At 46.5% G+C, this 18,197-nt stretch overlaps 1 protein-coding gene across 1 annotated transcript; it reads right to left on the reverse strand.

Moving 5' to 3' along the window:
* Positions 1-558: 558 nt before the first annotated feature.
* Positions 559-13,459, reverse strand: AADACL3 (arylacetamide deacetylase-like 3). Its single transcript, XM_011996563.1, has 4 exons — positions 13,231-13,459; positions 9,943-10,159; positions 8,685-8,748; positions 559-4,086 (listed from the first exon to the last, which is right to left on the reverse strand). The coding sequence occupies exons 1-4, from the start codon at positions 13,396-13,398 to the stop codon at positions 3,312-3,314; spliced, it is 1,224 nt and encodes a 407-aa protein (XP_011851953.1). The 5' UTR covers positions 13,399-13,459; the 3' UTR covers positions 559-3,311.
* Between the last annotated feature and the right edge of the window lie 4,738 nt (positions 13,460-18,197).

Below are 18,197 nucleotides of genomic sequence, written 5' to 3' on the forward strand. Positions count from 1 at the left end.
ATAGTTATCATAGGCAGTGAGTCCTCTTATGGACCTCAGCAAAGTAAATTGGAAACCTTCTGAAAAGAATTCGCGATTCCAGAAGCCATGAGGAACATTCATGATTTATGGGAGGTGGTCAAAATATCATCATTAACAGTTTGGAATAAGTTGATTCCAACCCTCATGGATGACTCTGAGGGGTTCATGACTGCAGTGGGAGACGTTAACTGCAGATGTGGTGGAAACAGCAAGAGAACTAGAATTAGGAGTGGAGCCTGAAAATATGACTGAATTGCTGCCATCTCAGGAACAGACTTGGGCAGATGAGGAGTTGCTTCCTAAGGATAAGTAAAAATCGTGATTTCTTGAGATGGAATCTACTCTCGGTGAAAATGCTATAATGACAACAAAAGATTTAGAATATTACATAAACTTAGTTGATAAAGTAGCATAGGGGTTTGAGAGGACCGACTCCAGTTTTGAAAGAAATTCTACTGTGGGTAAACTGCTATAGAACAGCATCACCTGCTACAGAGAAATCTTTCATGAAAGGAAGAGTCCACTGATGTGGCAAATCCACTGTTGTCTTATTTTAAGAAATTGCCACAGCCACTCCCACCTTCAGCAACCACCACCTGCAGCATCAACATGAAGGCAAGACCATCAACCAGCAAAAAGATTATGACAATTTAGACATTCCCACGAATGTAATATACACATCTTTGGAATTTGGGAGAAATCTGGAGGACTTAGAGAAAACCCATGCAGACATGGGCAGAATGTGCAAACCATATAGATGGTAGTAGCCTAGGCTACTGCAATCACTGAAGGCTCAGACGATTGTTAGCATTTTTAAGCAACAAGGTATATTTAAATTAAGGTATGTACATGCTTTTTAAATACAGAACACTATTGCACACTTAATAAACTAATATAGTGGAAATGTAACTTTTATATACACTAAGGAAAGAAAAAGTTCATGTGACTTGCTTTATTGCTGTGGTCTGGGACTGAATCTGCAATATCCATAGGTATGCCTGTACCTACTCTGTAAGATTAATGTGAGGAACCTAAGAGGTGGCAAATTTAAACGGTCCAGTACAGTGCCTAGCATGTAGCCGGCCCTGGGTGAACATTCATTCCTATCCCTTTTCCACTCAGTGAGTCTCGTGGATGGATTGCAGGAAGGATAGTGGTGATGTGGTAAAGGAGAGGAGTGGAGAATTTCATCCCAAAATCAATCATCTAGCCGTTAGGTGAAAGTGCTTGATTTCTCCCAAGATCTGCAGAAGGAAGCTGCCATCGGCATGAGCCCAACCAGGGGTGCTCTCAGCCTCTTAAAATGTTATACATTCCCCTCTACTGGGCACGGCCCGGCAGTGCCTCAGCAACTCCTCGCCAACCTAACTTCCCAGAAGGTCAGCTCATGTTCCTCCACCCATCTCCAGAGGCAGGGGTGAAACAAGAAAAGCAACACTCCAGGGAGGGAGCCTCTCCCAGCCTCAACTCAGAGACCTGTCTCAGAGGCGGCCTCACCCCTTGGACTCCAGTGCTCTTCAACAGTTGAGTGGCTACCACAGTGTGTGTTTTCAGGGGATGGTTACTGTTTCTCCAACAAACCACCTGCTGGTCAACTGTGAATAGAGCAAGGAGTCACCCAACAGGATTCCTCTCTGCCTCATAGTTCAACCCAAATATTCAACTGAAAGCAAGTTAAGGGCATGCACAGGGTGTTTTGTGCAATGGCCTTGACCTTGACCTGTAAAGACCACTAACTAACCAAGATCAGAGCCTCCAGAAGACCAGGTGGGGCCAGCACGGGAGCCTGACCATTCCTTTCAAATGAATTTTCATTCCTAAGGAACAGTTGGCCAACTTGCCCAGTGGTCCTTGACACCTCTTGCCACTTTCACATATCCTGCCTGAGGGTTCAATTTAGCTTCTATAGTAGAATAAGTGTTGGTGTCCACCCAACAACCATTTACCCTTCAATTAGGGAAGTTGTCACTTACTACCCCATGTTTAGTCCAAGCACCAAGGTGAGTTGACTCCACCCTCCACTCTCAAGATGGCATAGGACTTGGGAATGGTCAGTTAGATCATTCCATTCCCTTGGCTGTGGCAACTGGACACATTGCTCAGAAAGTCAACAAAGCCATTAAGTTGCAATGAGGTTTTTTTCTGGGACTGCTGAGAATGAGGCAAGTCCATGATAATGAACTTGACCCTGGGAGAAGGTAAGCATCAAGCTGATTAGTGCCACCACATGGAGAGGTGAAGGTGGCATTAAGAGGAGAGAAGAACAGAGCAGAGAAGACAGGACAGCTGATGGCACTGTGTGAGTTCCTGGATCAAACCTTGCCTAATGTATGCCTAGCATGCATCGCTACCTAAGCCAATCTATTCTCTTTCTAATGGAGGCCAATTTGAGTTGGTTCCATGTCTTAAAAAAGAAATAGTTCTCACGAATACATCTTCTGTTCCTTTGGCTCTCTTGACTTTGCACTGTGGACAGGGTTATCTAGTTAGACTCAGCCTTCATGGTTCTCTAACTCAGGACCCCACTTCCCTCCCAACTTCTCTCCTCAAACTCTTAGAACATTACTTTGGGGCTTCTGGTTGGAAGCCAGGCTTTGATTCCAGGAGCTCCAGAGCTCCCCAAGTTGGGCAGTTGCAGGCTGTCTTCACCCACCACTCGATGCCAACAACTGTGGAAGCTCTATCCATTCTATCTTAACGTTTCCAGCCCAGGCAGTCAAGACTCTGATCCCAGAGGCTGAGAAACAGCAGGAAAAGTCACTACTGTTCACAGAAGGGAAGGTGGGTGAAGCCAGTTTCTCCACCACCACCACTACCTCACAGCAGCCGAGAGCATCAGAGCTCCTGCCTCTGAGCCTCACTGGGAAAGCCCCGTGAGGTTATGCGTGTTGTCCTTGTGCTATTTCAAAGTCCAGCCAAGTGGACACAAGTCACACACAGTATGGATCAATCTGGAGAGCCTGAACTGCCCCATAGGGAGGCTGAGAACAGCTCTTACCTGCTGATTCACTCCCACAAATGGCCACTGAAGATTGTCAGGCTGGATTTTCCCAACAGAGAACAGAGACAGAGACCCCCACTCCCACCCCCAAACCTGTCTTTTCTACCACATCCTCTGGACATCAGGAGCATGCATCATGTGGTTCTAGAACCTGGACTAGAAAAGTGACAGCAACCTCCACCCCTTCCCTAGCCCCACTATGCACCACCTAAATCAGCAACAGAGAGCCCTGTGGGAGGCTGGAGGCCAGTGGAATTCACATTGCAGTACCAGCAGAGAAGAAAGATGGTCACAGCCCCTTTATGAAATGGACTAACGCATTCAGAATTCTCGTGGAGCACGGAAAGTGAAAGAAGCTCATGTCAATGGTGGTGAGCACTCCATGGAAACCATCCTTCATATGGTGCCAGGTCACGGGCACTCCCAGGTCTTCCAGCCTCTTCTTGTACAACAGTGAATCGTCCCGGAGAGCATCATACTCACAGCTCACGATGCAAGTTTCCGGGAGCTGAGACACTACGTCATCTTCTGCAATCAGAGGCGAGCACATCACATCCAGGACAACACTTACTTCCAAGTAAGCAGCTTCATTCACGGGCTCAGGGGGTATCGGTCGGTAGCCCCTCTTCTTAAACCTCTCGGGGATGTTTTCCGGGCCCAACCACTTTCTGTACTTTTCCCAAACTTTGGCAGGCAAATGGGCGCCTTTCATGATGACCTCTCGCCAGGAGGAGCTGAAGTCCAGGTATTGAGGAAAACAGTAGCAGGCAAAACTCCAGTTCAGCAGGGGGATGTTTCTACTCTGTTGAAAGGAAGGGGTTTGTAAATCCAGGGCTTGGAGGCTGGCGTAGATCAGGATCTGAGCTCGGATCCGGGGCAGATCTGGCCTGTCCACAAGTTTTTGACAAACCACCGTGGCTATTCCCCCTCCCAAACTGTCACCACAGACCACAACCCGGGCTGGATCCACTCCGTATGCACCCAGGGACTTCAGGAAGTGGATGGTGGCCACCAAGCAGTCTCTTATTGGCACTGGAAACTTATGCTTAGGTAACTGGCGGTAACTGAAAAGGAATCAAGAAACACAGTTGATACCCATCGCCCCAGCAGATCCAAAAATATCAGCGTCTAGCATCTTTTAGCCCAAATTAGTCCATTCACTTCCCTTTCTGAAACTTGAGCAGGTAGTTAGGTGTGAGGTTTAAATGAGACGAGACGCATAAAGCCCACATACCTAGGCAGGTGCCATTCCTACTATCTCAATGCCCTAATGGGGGACCTGTGTCACGAGACATCCACCAATTGGCCAACAGTGTAAATATCACCCACACTGGCCCCATCTTCCTGAACCTACCTCATGTTGCTTCCCTGACTCACCTGCTCCGGCTTCTTGTCTTATGATTCTTGTATGAGCAACTTCAAGGCCTGCTTGGGTTTTTAATTAATCATGCCATACCTACAGATTTTGTTAGGGGGGATCTTATAGACTTAAATACAGCAGGTCGGCCAGGCCAGTGGCTCATGCCTTTAATTTCAGCACTTTAGAAGGCCGAGGTGGGCCGATCCCTTGAGTCTAAGAGTTCAAGGCCAGCCTGGGCAACATGGTGGGACCCCATCTCTACAAAGAATACAAAAAATTAGCTGGGTGTGGTGGTGGATGCCTGTAGTCCCAGCTACTCAGGAGGCTAAGGCAAGTGGATCGCTTGGACCTGGGAGGTTGAGGCTACAGTGAGCTATGATCACGCCACTGCACTCTAGCCTGAGCGACAGACAGAGTGAGACTCTGTCTCCAAGAAGAAAAAAAAAAAAAAGCAGCCCTCAAATAATGTCATTTCGTTCTACATTGTTTCATTATATTGATGAAAGAAAGAAAAATGACTCCAGCCTAGGCTACTACTGTTTGTGTGGAGTCTGCACATTCTCCTCATGTCTGTGTGGGTTTTCTCCCGGTCTTCCAGTTTCCTCCCACATCCCAAAGATGTGTATGTTACATTCATGAGCATGTCTAAATTGTCCCGGTCCAAGTGAATGTGGGTGTAGGTGTGAGTGTGCCCTGCGATAGGAGGGTGTCCTGTCCAGGGCGGGTTCCTGCCTTGTTCCCTAAGCTGCAGGGATAGGATCCAGCCCCCATGACCCTGAATTAGAGTAAGTGAGTTGGAAACCGAATAGATGAAGGAATATACGTTATTGCAAAATGAAAAATGCATAAAGCCAGCCAGGTGCGGTGGCTCACGCCTGTAATCCCAACACTTTGGGAGGCCGAGGCAGGCGGATCATCTGAGGTCAGGAGTTCAAGACCAGCCTGACCAACATGGAGAAACCCTGTCTCTACTAAAAATACAAAATTAACCGGGCATGGTGGCACATGCCTATAATCCCAGCTACTCAGGAAGGCTGAGGCAGAAGAATCCCTTAAACCCGGGAGGTAGAGGTTGTGGTGAGCTGAGATCGTGCCGTTGCACTCCAACCCGGGCAACAAGAGTGAAACTCTGTCTCAGAAAAAAAAGAAAAAAATTATAAAGTCAGCCAAGCACAGTGGCTCATGCCTGTAATCCCAGCAATTTGGGAGGCCAAGGCAGATGGATCGCCTGAGCTCAGGAGTTCAAAACTAGCCTGGGCAACATGGTGAAACCCTGCCTCTACCAAAAATACAAAAAACTAGCCAGGTGTGGTGGTGTGCATCTGTGGTCCCAGCTATTCAGGAGGCTGAGGCCCAAGAATCGCTTGAGCCCAGGAGGTGGAAGTTGCAGTGAGCCGAGATCGCACCATTGTACTCCAGCCTGGGTGACAGAGGGAGAGCCCATCTCAAAAAAAAAAAAAAAAAATGCGTAAAGTCTGCAATAATCATACATCTGCACAAAAATAAATGATGCAGTACAGAAGCTCTCAGTGAGCCTGCCACATTTGTGAGTGCTTAGTTTTGAACTGGGAGATGGTCAGAGGTACTCCTGACAATTTTCACCTTGCAAACATTTATCCCTAGATTTAACCCACCACCAGAATGACCACCATCACTCACTGATTCACCAAGAATTGGGCAAACAATTATCTTTTTGTTTTTATCAATCTTTTAAAAATATATGTATAGCTCATGTTTATTTCAATTTTTAATATTAGCAGGTTTTGGTCTTTATTTAGCTTACAGCAGGCATAGTGGCTCACGCCTGTAATCTCAGCACTTTGAGAAGCTGAGGAAGAAGGATTGCCTGACCTCAGAAGTTTGAGACCAGCCTGGGCAACATGGCAAGCCCTCACCTCTACTAAAGAAAATGATAGGCCGGGTGCAGTGACTCATGCATGTAATCCTAGCACTTTGGGAGGCCGAGGTGGGCAGATCACAAGGTCATAAGATCGAGACCTGGCTAACACGGTGAAACCCCATCTCTACTAAAAATACAAAAAAAATTAGCCAGGCACGGTGGCGGGCGCCTGTAGTCCCAGCTACTCAGGAGGCTGAGGCAGGACAATGGCGTGAACACGGGAGGCGGAGCTTGCAGTGAGCCGAGATCGCGCCACTGCACTCCAGCCTGGGTGACAGAGCGAGACTCTGTCTCAAAAAGAAAAAGAAAAAGAAAATGATAAAATATAAAAGTAGTAAAATAAATTTTTAAAAAATTTAATAAATTTGCTGGTGTTTTGTGGCCAGGATTATACCATCAGAGCTTAATTCTGTTTATATCAATTAGCCTAGGTTTTGTAATAGGTAAAATTGGTTTTACTCCAAGTCATAGTTCCAAGAACCTGTCGACAGTGTTGAGGACTGACTGTACCACCAGAGGCCAGAGATATACAGCACTCTTCCAAACAAGCTATGCACACCCACCACCATAGCTGCCATGCCTACCTGGTATTGCTAAGAGATTCCAGAAATCCAGATTTTGTGAGAAAGTTCACTATTTTTCAATGCTGGTCACAAATAAAAAAAAAAAAGAAAGAAAGAAAAGAGAAAGAAACAGAAATACTCTATGGGACCAACAAATGGCTGATGCCATTTCCATTCCATACCCCCATTTCAGGCCACCTGGGAACAGGAAGTCCTGGAAAGCAATGCCCTTAACTCCAAAATCCTGTCTACCTTGGATTTAGAAAATAACTTTCTAGCGGAGACTTGCTAGCATGTTCTACTGACAATCTCTTGGTTTGGCACAACCAGAATGATAAGGTGTCCAGCAACATCCCATGGTAGAAACCCTTCTGGAGCTAAGAATTGCAAAGTCAGGGGTTTATCCAGTTCTCTCTCTCATCTCATCTCTTAATTTTTTCTTTTCTTTTTTTTTCTTTTTTTTTTTTGAGACGGAGTCTTACTCTGTCACCCAGGCTAGAGTGCAGTGGCGCCATCTCAGCTCACTGTAACCTCTGCCTTCCGGGTTCAAGTGATTCTCCTGCCTCAGCGTCCTGAGTAGCTGGGATTACAGGCACATGTCACCACGCCTGGCTAATTTTTATATTTTTAGTAGAGACAGGGTTTCACCATGTTGGCCAGCTGGTCTTGAACTCCTGGCCTCAAGTGATCCACCCGCCTTGGCCTCCCAAAGTGCTGGGATTACAAGCATGAACCACTGTGCCCGGCTTCATCCCTTCATTTTCTACTCTCCTCAGGTAGCTGTGCCATAAGAAAGTTGGCATATGTACCCCCACTGAGACGCAAAGAACTGATATTTCTTTAGTGTGTGTACCTCTACGTGAAACTACAGGGAGACTTAACCAGGAGGAACCACGTGTGTGATGCTGCGTCAGGCAGCAGGACAGGGGACCCAATGCTCACCACGCCCTCTTTGAGGCTCCAGGCTGGGTGGTGACTGTCAGAGATCCGTTAGGAGAGACAATGGGTTTGGTTTTGCTTTTGTTTTTCTCGCTTTCTTCAGTGGGTCTCTGCCAGAGGGACCTCCCTTTTGGGAGCACTTGGAAGTGGATGTGGCAGCATTTCGGGTTGTTTGAGTGATGGTACAGGGTACCACGGGCGTTTAGCAGAGGGAGGCGCAGGGCTGTTTTACTCAAAGAAGAGCTATGTCGCCCAGGTGTTCGTGTAGTGAAACTCTGCACCTGATCCGCTTAAAAAAGACCACCTCCTACCCAGCTTCCAAACGCACAAAACACCTCTGTTTAAACAAACCCAAGGCCCACATGCACAGAGGAAGGGGTTCCCCATTCTCTGTCTCTCCATCTGTCTTCACCTCCCCTTATTTTTCTCTCACTCTCTTTTTCTTGTTTTGTTTTATTTAAGACAGGGTCTTGTTCTGTCACCCAGGCTGAGTGTAGTGGCGCAATCATGGCTCACTGCAACCTCCCAGGCTCAGGTTCTTCTTCCACTTCGGCCTCCCAAGTAGCTGGGACTACAGGCATATACCACCACACCTGGCTAATTTTTGTATTTTTTGTAAAAATGGGATCTCACTATGTTGCCCAGGCTGCTCTGAACTCCTGGGCTCAAGGATTCCGCCCGCCGTGGCCTCCCAAAGTGTTGGGATTACAGGCGTGAGCCACTGCACCCAGCCGCCTTCTCTTTCTCTATTCACTGGCTTCTCCCAGCCCATCCTTGCCTCTGGGCTTCCTCCAGCACCAATCTGCTCCCACTCCCCACCCCCATTTCTTCTTCCCACCCCATCTCTCTGCATCAGAGCCTTGCTCCCTGCTGGCTCCCTTGAATCTCCCCTTTACTTACCCAACTGCCAGAACCACAGAGTCACTCTCCTTGCACAAACGAGAGCATATGCCATGGTGGGTTTCTAGAAAATAAAAGATTTTTAACATTCACTAGGAAGGCTTCCTTTGCCAGCCATTGTTGCTGTCTTCTTCTTATAGACACAGCCCTTGGGCCAACGCTGACTAGGTTTTCCTCTACTCCAGCAAAGCGCCAGTCAATCTTCTCACTGATTCTCCTTCGTGGTACTGCCTGAACAACTTTCTCTAAGATGCCCACCCTCCGATCCATCCTACAAGTCATTAAAAATATCTGCAAAGCTGTTTGACTGTAGAGTGCAGATGTTTAGGGTGTGAGCTCTGGATTCAGACAGACTGGAGTTCAAATCTCATCTTTGCCTCCTTCTAGTTTGAGATGACATAGTGCCTAGCACGCCTCTTAACCTCCTGAGGCTCGATTTCCTCATCTGTGAACTGGGGTAATGATAATATCTAACTCATAGAGTGTTGGAGTTAGAATGAGATCATCCACCTATAGGGTTCTCACAGTGCCTGTGTGTAATTAGTAATATTAATAAATATTGCTTAATAAATATTGGCTGTTACTATCATTCTCATATAGACAAAACCAGCATCACCCTTGCATTAAATCCCTTATTCTCAAAGGCTGCCACACTGGGACCCTGGCATTTCACAGATTACAAAGCATATAAAGATGTTTCCCCTCCCCCAATTCCCTGGGAGTAATAATTAAGATAGTTATTAATTATTATTTGTCTCAATAGTGACTTTTTCCACTCATTGATTTTTTTCAAATCTTCCTATTTGTCTCTACCAGAATTTGTCTTAGCAACACCTGACGTGACACAAAATGCTGTGTTTTAATTCTTTTCATTTAAAATATCGTTATTTCCAACTAAATAGAGGTGGTGATTGTAAGTAAAATAGTGATATATACATGTATATATTTATATGTATATACATATGTACACATATAAATGCAAGTAAGGGTATATTTCAGGATCTTTACCTTACAGTATCCTTCCTTATATTACAGTATTATTACATTTAACTAAGGATTACATTTAGGTAAATAAGGAGATACATAAGAGGGCAATATATCCCATATTTTTGTCCCCTCAACGATCTGCAAACCATGAACTGCCCTGGTGTTTCCTGGTAATAATAGCAGACTTTAAGCCCCAGGAAGATACCCATTCTTTCAAGTCATTTTAAGGGGTGCCACCACCCTTTGGGAGATCTGAGAAAAGCGTTCTTACTCAAGCTCCCCACGGCGCCCACACCACCGTGGTAGTACACGATGCCAGGCTTCAGGGTGCAGGTGGATGCCTTGGGCTGATACAGCTTCACAGGGATTGTCCCAAAGCGGAAATCTGTGACCACAACATCGGGGTCGTACTTTAGCGGCGGCAGATCGTGCACGAAACGGATAAATTGGGGCATAGAACAGATTCTGAGCTTCTCAAAAATCATTCCCTGTTGGAGAGAGAAGAAGAAATCTGTCGAGATGGGTTTCTTCACAGGCCATCTGGGGTCTGGCCTTCACAACCTACCCTCCACAGGTGACGAAAGGAGTGATTGGAAACTGCAGTCAGATTAGACCACAGCCCTGCTCAAGCCCTCAGTGCCCTCAGGACACCTGCAGGAAAATCCAGTCTCATGCAGGCCCAGGTGACCACAGCACCAGCCAGCTCCTCTCAACCCACTCTCCTGACACCTTCCACTGCAGCCACTACAAGCCAGACTTCTGGGCACCCTCGATGGCCCCTGTACTTGCAACACCCGCCTCCACCACGAGGCCCTGCTCCACCTCAGCCCGGGCGCGACCTCTGTTTCCAGGGAGGCCTTCCTGTGCCATCCCAGCCAATCTGGCCACCCCAAGCCTGTGTAGCTAACTATAGTGTGGGTACATTTTTTAAAAACAGGAAGGGGGAGTTCATATCTTTTGAAAATGCCTACTGAACAATTTTAGGATAAAACAATATGATGTCCAAGATTGGCTTCTTAAATAAATGAAAATGAGGGAAAAGTGAGGGACATTTAGGGACACAAGGAAGGGAGATGGGCCAGGAGTCAGTGATGGTGACACTGTAGAGTGGGCACCCTGTTCCCCTTTGGTATATGCCAAGGTTTCATAAAGAGTTGAAAATACAGCCAGGCACAGTGGCTGATGCCTGTAATCCCAGCACTTTGGGAGGCCAAGGCTGGTGGATCACTTGAGGTCAGGAGTTCAAGGCCAGCCTGGCCAACATGGTGAAACCCCGTCTCTACTAAAAAGACAAAAATTAGACGGGTGTGGTGGTGGGCTCCTGTATTCCCAGCTACTTGGGAGGCTGAGGTGGAAGAATCTCTTGAACCCGAGAGGAAGAGGTTGCAATAAGCTAAGATCATGCCATTGCACTCCAGCCTGGGCAATGAGAGTGTAACTCCAGCTCAAAAAAAAAGTTAAAAATATATAAATAAAGAGGCCTCTCCCTCTGGGTATCCTTTCCAGTGTTTCCTAATCCTTATCTGTGCCACAGCAATTTTGGCCACGGGTAAAAGACTGCAGGCCTCATTTGAGAACTTTTGTTTTGTTTTGTTTTGTTTTGTTTTGTTTTGTTTCTCTGGAAAGACAGAGGCCTCACTATGTCACCCAGGCTGGTCTCAAACTCCTGGACTCAAACGATCCTCCCACCTCAGCCTCCCAAAGTGCTGGAATTACAGGTGTGAGCCACTACACCCAGCCCAGAACATTTTTAAATACATAAAATAAACACATGGGATTATAAAGAAAAGCAGTTTTATTTAAATATACTTATCAAAATATTAAAATGTATGACATAATAACATAGGTGCTTCCTTACTAGCACATAGAGTAGTAAGATCTAGCTGCTGCCTGACACTGCCCTAATTTCAAAGAAATGAGGAGAATACATGAGTTTCCACAATATCTAACAGGCTATGCAAATATGTCTGATTCCTCTTTGGTGACAGTCGAGGTCTGGCTTTCAGGGCTGTGGTTTGTTGCCTTCATTCCTCGTAGAAAGAATTTCAATTGGAAGTTAGTTGTGAAAATGGGGTAACTTTGACCCCATCCAAATCCATGACCCCCTTGTGTTCTGTGACCCCAGAGGCTCAAGGAGCCCAAAGAGTGAAGCCCTGTTCGACTCCCCTGATGGGTTTTGCTGTCCTCCTTGCATTCTCCACTTTGGGAAGCTGTTTATCTGTAGCTTGTTCACTTGTGGGTTTGGTCTTTATGGACCACTTCCCCGCCCCCCACAGCCTGGACCCTACAAACTCCCTCAAGGCAGACCTGTGGGAACTTTATCTCTCTCGCCTGTCATTGGCCCTAGGGCCCAGAACTGGCACAGGACACACAGCAGTTGCATGACACATCTTTGCATAAAAAATAAATGAATCAAGAAAGAGTAACAATGGCTACTATTTACGGAGGGCTCCCTCTGTGCCAGGCATTATAATAAGCCCTCTGGAGAGGGTTATTCGTGGAGTCTCCACAAAATGCTGTGAAGCAGGGGCAATTTCCCTACTTTGTAAAGGAGGAAATCGAGTCACTGTATTTGGGAGCCTGGACTACAGAATCTGAGAGTCAAGGGCAGGAAAACCTAGGACCCAATCACTGCATCTTATAAAAGCTGACTCTGGAGATCAGAAGACTTGAGTTCCCGGGATCTTCTCTTTTAGATAATAGCTACATTCTTTTGAATAGCATAGAAGTTATTTTGAATAACATAGAAGAAACACCTAGGGTGTCTCTTGAGAAGAGGCGCTGGCAATTGCTTTTCGTTATGTAAGAAACTTACAAAAAATATTTTGTATATTCAATTTCTGTCAAAGTACAAGAAAAAGTACAAGAAATCCATATTGGCAACACCTACACAGTTCCATTTACAGGTATTTGAACAAATTACACCAGATGTTACCTAGGCAGGTTTCTAGCTCTCAAAAGCAAAAACATATTTTTTAAGTCATATTCTGTCGTTTTGCTCACCGACACTAATTTACTCATCTGCTACCTGTTTACTTTGTGGCTTGCTAACTGTAACTAGCAGGCAGATAGCAATGGGGGCCCAGAGACTCAGGAAAATTCGTTCGTATCTTCACAACTTCAGAGAGTGACGAGTGCTGTGAATAATATGGACGCATTTATGGACACATGAACTGTACACTTAAAAGTGGGAAAGATGGTAAATTTTATATGCATGTTTTACCTCAATTTAAAAAATAAAACAAACCAACAACAAAAAAGGAAGTCAGATGGGAGACACACAGGTGAATAGAACCAGACTGGTTTTCTCCTTCTGTTAACTGAGAAAGCAGACCATTCTTCGAATTTTGTGGATATTAGCCGGGGCTAGCTTCAGAAACACCCAAAGAGGCTGAGAACCACCTAATAGAGATTATGCAGGTTTCAGAAGGTGCGATCCCCCGTCACTGCGGGCCCCATGATACCGGTGTTCATTCAGCTAGAAGTTTCTGGTGTGTGATTTTTCCTGTTCCCTTCCTTAATGCTCAGCTGGAGGGGACACACAAAACACAAAACTCACCCATGTCACCAGCAGCTGGAAGATGCAATGAAGGACTCTCAGTTTCACGGGGTGGCCAATCGCTGCCGGGATGTGCACAATGAAAAACTGGCTGCAAATGACCCACAGAGTGACCCCTAGTGAGAACACACAGTCTGCTGCCAGGAAGATCAGGGCCAGGACCCACATGCTGCTTCCAGCTCAGGGCGGGCTGAGAGGAAGCTGTGCGCAGTGTAAACCATTTAGGACACGGTTCGGAGCCGCAGATCTCTTCCATTTATAAGTCACACCTGCTCTTCCCCACCTCCCTCCGTCCCACAAACACTGACCCAGCCCAGATGAGTCACAGACTCAGGTGAGGATGTGGTTCTAGGACAGGGCCCATGCAGAGGGGAAAGTGGCCCATCCAGCCTGATCCAGCCAGAAAAGAAAGTTCTAGAGTCTCAGCTTACAATCTGGCACTGCTAACTAGAAACAGTCTTGGGTAAGCCACAAGTCACAATGGACATCACAAACACAATTCCTCCCACCAGTCCTTGGACCTCGTCCCCCACTCCCTGATTCAACTCCAGCTTATCATCCATCCATCAGCCTGTGGAGGAGGTCCCAGAGCTGTTGTACAGCAAAGCCATTCTCTGTATGCCATTCTTCCTCCAGACCTCGGCCGGGCTCCATGCCTCCCCTCTTGCTGGTCTCTGCTCAAATGCTGCCTTCTCAGTGAGGGCATCCCTGGCAATCTTATTTAAATTAACTCCCGCCAGCATGACTACATCCACCTTCCCCATCCCCCACCTTCCCCATCCCCCATCTTCCTCACCCCCGCTTTGCTTGGTTTTTCCCTGTGACCTTTATCATCACCTGCCTCACTTGTCTGCTTATTGCCTGGGAAGACAGGGATTTTCTTTTTGTGCCATTTTATCATCAGAGGCTGGATCAGGGCTTGGTACTTGTAGGTGCTCAGCAAACGCCTATGGAGTGACAGAATGAATAGACAGGCTTTGTCCTCTTTCTTGCAAATCCGGGAAACTGTGCTTGCTTGCCTTTCCAGGTCAGGTCAAAGGTTGATGTCACCGTTGGAAATCTTCCCCTAACAACCAAGTCCCACATCTGCAGTAACAATAGCAATATGTGCTGTGTCTCCTGCCTCCCTGCTTGAGTGAGAGAGCAGTGGTTCTCAGACAGGGGAGATTTTACCTCCCAGAAGATATGGGAATATCTGGAAACATTTTTGTTGTCCCCACTCAGGAAGAGGCAGAGGGCTGGTGCTGGAGTGCCATGGACAAGAGGCCAGGGATATTGCCAAACATCCTGCAATGCACAAAGACTTATGCAGTCCAACGAGCTGACAGTAAGGTGGTTGAGAAACCCTGCATTTGCAACACTTGGATTTAAATCCTGGCTCTGCCGAATGCCAGCATGCTGATCATGAGCAAGTTATGTGCACTCAGCCTCAGTTTCCAAGTCTGTCAAATGGGGATAATAATAGTACTCCCCACTCCATAGGATTGTTGGCTGCCTCAAGAACACCAGCCTGTGTCAAGCACTAGTATGAGTCTGGCACATAGGAAGACTTAATTAGATGTCAGGAAGCCGGCCTGAAGCTTGTTTTCTTTCTCTCTTTCTTTCTTTCTTTCTTTCTTTCTTTCTTTCTTTCTTTCTTTCTTTCTTCCTTCCTTCCTTCCTTCCTTCCTTTCCTTCCTTTCCTTCCTTTCCTTCCTTCCTTCCTTCCTTCCTTCCTTTCTTTCTTTCTTTCTTTCTTTCTCTTTCTTTCTTTCCTTCTTTCTTTCTTTCTTTCTTTTCTTTCTTTCTTTCTCTTTCTTTCTTTCTCTTTCTTTCCTTTCTTCCTTCCTTCCTTCCTTCCCTCCCTCCCTCCCTGCCTCTCTTTCTTTCTTTCTTTCTCTCTCTTTCTTTCTTTCCTTCCTTCCTTCCTTCCTTCTTTTTTTTTTCTTTTTTAGAGATGGGGTCTCGTGCTGTCACCCAGGCTGGAATGCAGTGGTGCAATCTTGGCTCACTGTGGCCTCCATCTCCCAGGCTCATGTAATCCTCCCACCTCAGCCTCTGGAGTAGCTGGGAGTACAGGTGTGCACCACCATGCACGCCCATCTAATTTTTATCTTTTCTTTTTTTATTTTGTGTGTGTGTGTGTGTGTGTGTGTGAGACTGAGTCTCGCTCTGTCACCCAGCCTGGAGTGCAGTGGCACAATCTTGGCTCACTGACACCTCCGCCTCCTGGGTTCAAGCAATTCTCCTGCCTCAGCCTCCCAAGTAGCTAGGACTACAGGCGTGTGACACCACACCAGCTAATTTTTTGTATTTGTAGTAGAGACAGGTTTTCACCATGTTAGCCAGGCTGGTCATGAACTGCTGACCTCAGGTGATCCACCTGCTTTGGCCTCCCAAAGTGCTGGGTGTCACACTCATCCCTGTGAAGAGACCACCAAACAGGATTTGCGTGAGAAACAAGGCTGTTTATTTCACCTGGGGGCAGGTGGGCTGAGTCTGAAAAGAGAGTCAGTGAAGGGAGATAGGGGTGGGGCTGTTTTATAGGATTTGGGTGGATAGTGGAAAATTACAGTCAAAGGGGGTTTTTCTCTTATGGGCAGGGGCGGGGGTCACAAGGTGCTCAGTGGGGGAGCTTCTGAGCCAGGAGAAGGAATTTCACAAGGTTAATTGCTCAGTTAAGGTTGGGCAGGAACAAATCACAATGGTGGAATGTCATCAGCTAAGGCAGGAGCAGGCCATTTTCACTTCTTTTGTGATTCTTCACTTGCTTCAGGCCATCTGGATGGATACGTGCAGGCTTGGGCTCAGAGGCCTGACACTGGGACTACAAGCATGAGCCACTGTGCCTGGCCTATATTTTTAATAGAGATGTGTTTTCATCATGTTGCCCAGGTTAGTCTTGAACTCCTGGACCCAAGCAATCTGCCCACCTCAGCCTCTCAAAGTGCTAGGATGACAAGCATGAGCCACCATGCCTGGCCAGGACTGAGCATTTCTATGTGTTCTTCAAACTCCCTCATTTTTCTCATATGCCCACAGAAAGACAATGTTTTAGCCCCTAAGGCATCTGGGTGGGACCAAGTAATGCATTCTAGCCACTGGAATGTGAATGAGAACACTGTGGCCATTACCTGGCTATATACCATGTCCATGTGATTCCCCCAATGGTTGGCCACAGAGTCTCCACAGAATCTTCTGTGCTCCCTTGCTCCAGAGTACATGACAAGGACTTCAGAAGGTTCAGCCTTACAATGGCAGAGGTCAGATCCTTGTATTAGATATGAATTCTAAATTTCTCTTCAAAGAATCATATGTCAGTATGTTCAGTTCTTTACCTTCTACTTTTAAACTTAACTTCCTCATAAAGCAAACTTTTTTGATCACCTGCTCCACCCTGACTCATTCGAATTACCTTCTCTGCACTGACTCATTCTGATAACCTGCTCCGCCCTGACTAATTCTGATTACCTGCTCTGCCCTGACTGATTCCGATTACCTGCTCCCCCTTGAATCATTCTGATTACCTGCTCCATGCTGACTCATTCATTTTTCCCGCTAAACCACTCACCCCCATCACTCTCTTTAAATTAGCCAATCAGAATTAGTTAGCCTGTGTGGTCTAACCCTAGCCAATAGGGCAATGACACAGCAGCAGGGGCCACATGAGTCAGGGATAAGAACCCCTTCCCCTCCCTTGTCCAAGTGTGCACTCACCATTGCTCCATCTGTAAGGGCGCATCCTTCTACAGAAGTAAATCACCTTGCTGAGAAGAAAACATTTGTATTTTAGTGCTATTTCTTTTGCAGCACCAAAACTTTACGTATAACAATTTTGGGGCTCGTCCAGGATTACATTCCCCTCCAGGAGCCGTCTCTGGTTCTCTCTCAGGAGGAGGCGTGCCCTGCCCCCTTGTGGCGGCCTCAGGAGTGAGAAATCTGGACCCATCCAGTGTGAGAAATAACCCAAGCTCAGTAATGCAGAAAGAAACTGGCGAGCAACCTGGGGTAAAGGATCCTCCATAACGGCCATGCAAGTCTCTGCATGGACCGAGCAAAAGACACTGCAGGGGCTAATAAAGTATTTCCTTGTTGGCTGGGACCAAGGTAAGAAAGTCGCAGGGGGGCGGTGAAATACTCCTTGGTTGGAGTGGCTTAGGGGTTAAAAAGAGGTGAGACATCCCCATTAGTGGGGATTGAACCTCACACAAACCTCCAGTAGTAGAAAAGGCAAGAAATTTCCAATAGGGGAAATTGAGCCTCACCCCAAAAGGCAAGAAATTTCCAGTAAGGGAAATTGAACCTTACCCCAAAACCATCAAGATGGGAAATACCCTGAGCAAGACAGGGAGCAAGAGGGATAAAGATAGTAACAAAGATATCCCCCAGAGAGTCCCCTAGGTCTCATGTTAAAATACTGGAAGGATAATGAAAGGACTAAACATAGGAAAAAGCAAAAAATGATAAAATGTTGCTGTTTTATTTGGACTCAGGGACCCATCCTCAAACCCTCAATCTTCTGGCCAATGAAAGGACTAAACATAGGGAAAAGCAAAAAATGATAAAATGTTGCTGTTTTATTTGGACTCAGGGACCCATCCTCAAACCCTCAATCTTCTGGCCAAAATTTGGGTTGAGTGAGGATGTAATGTGTCAGCTTCTAATCCAAAATGTTAATTATAAAAGTTCAGTGTCTCAAGAAGAACTAGGCTATGCTCTTTGCTGGAGGCAAGGGCCTGCCCTCCTTTTTCCCTTAAAAGCAAATAGGGAAGAACCCAATCTGGCACTCAAAGTGAAAAGTCAGAGGAGCCAGCTCTCACACCTAAAGATTCCAGTGTGTGGGGTCCCCTAAACTATCTTCCCCTGCTCAGTATCCCCAATCCTTCCCCTCAGGCAGCCACTGCCGCCTCATATCCCATTCCAAATCCTTCCTCTACTCACGTTATCCCGCCTCCTTATAACCCTGACCCTAGGGAATTACCATCCCA

The sequence above is a fragment of the Mandrillus leucophaeus genome, unplaced genomic scaffold (assembly GCF_000951045.1).
Source record: "Mandrillus leucophaeus isolate KB7577 unplaced genomic scaffold, Mleu.le_1.0 Scaffold52, whole genome shotgun sequence".
Taxonomy (NCBI): Eukaryota; Metazoa; Chordata; class Mammalia; order Primates; family Cercopithecidae; genus Mandrillus; species Mandrillus leucophaeus.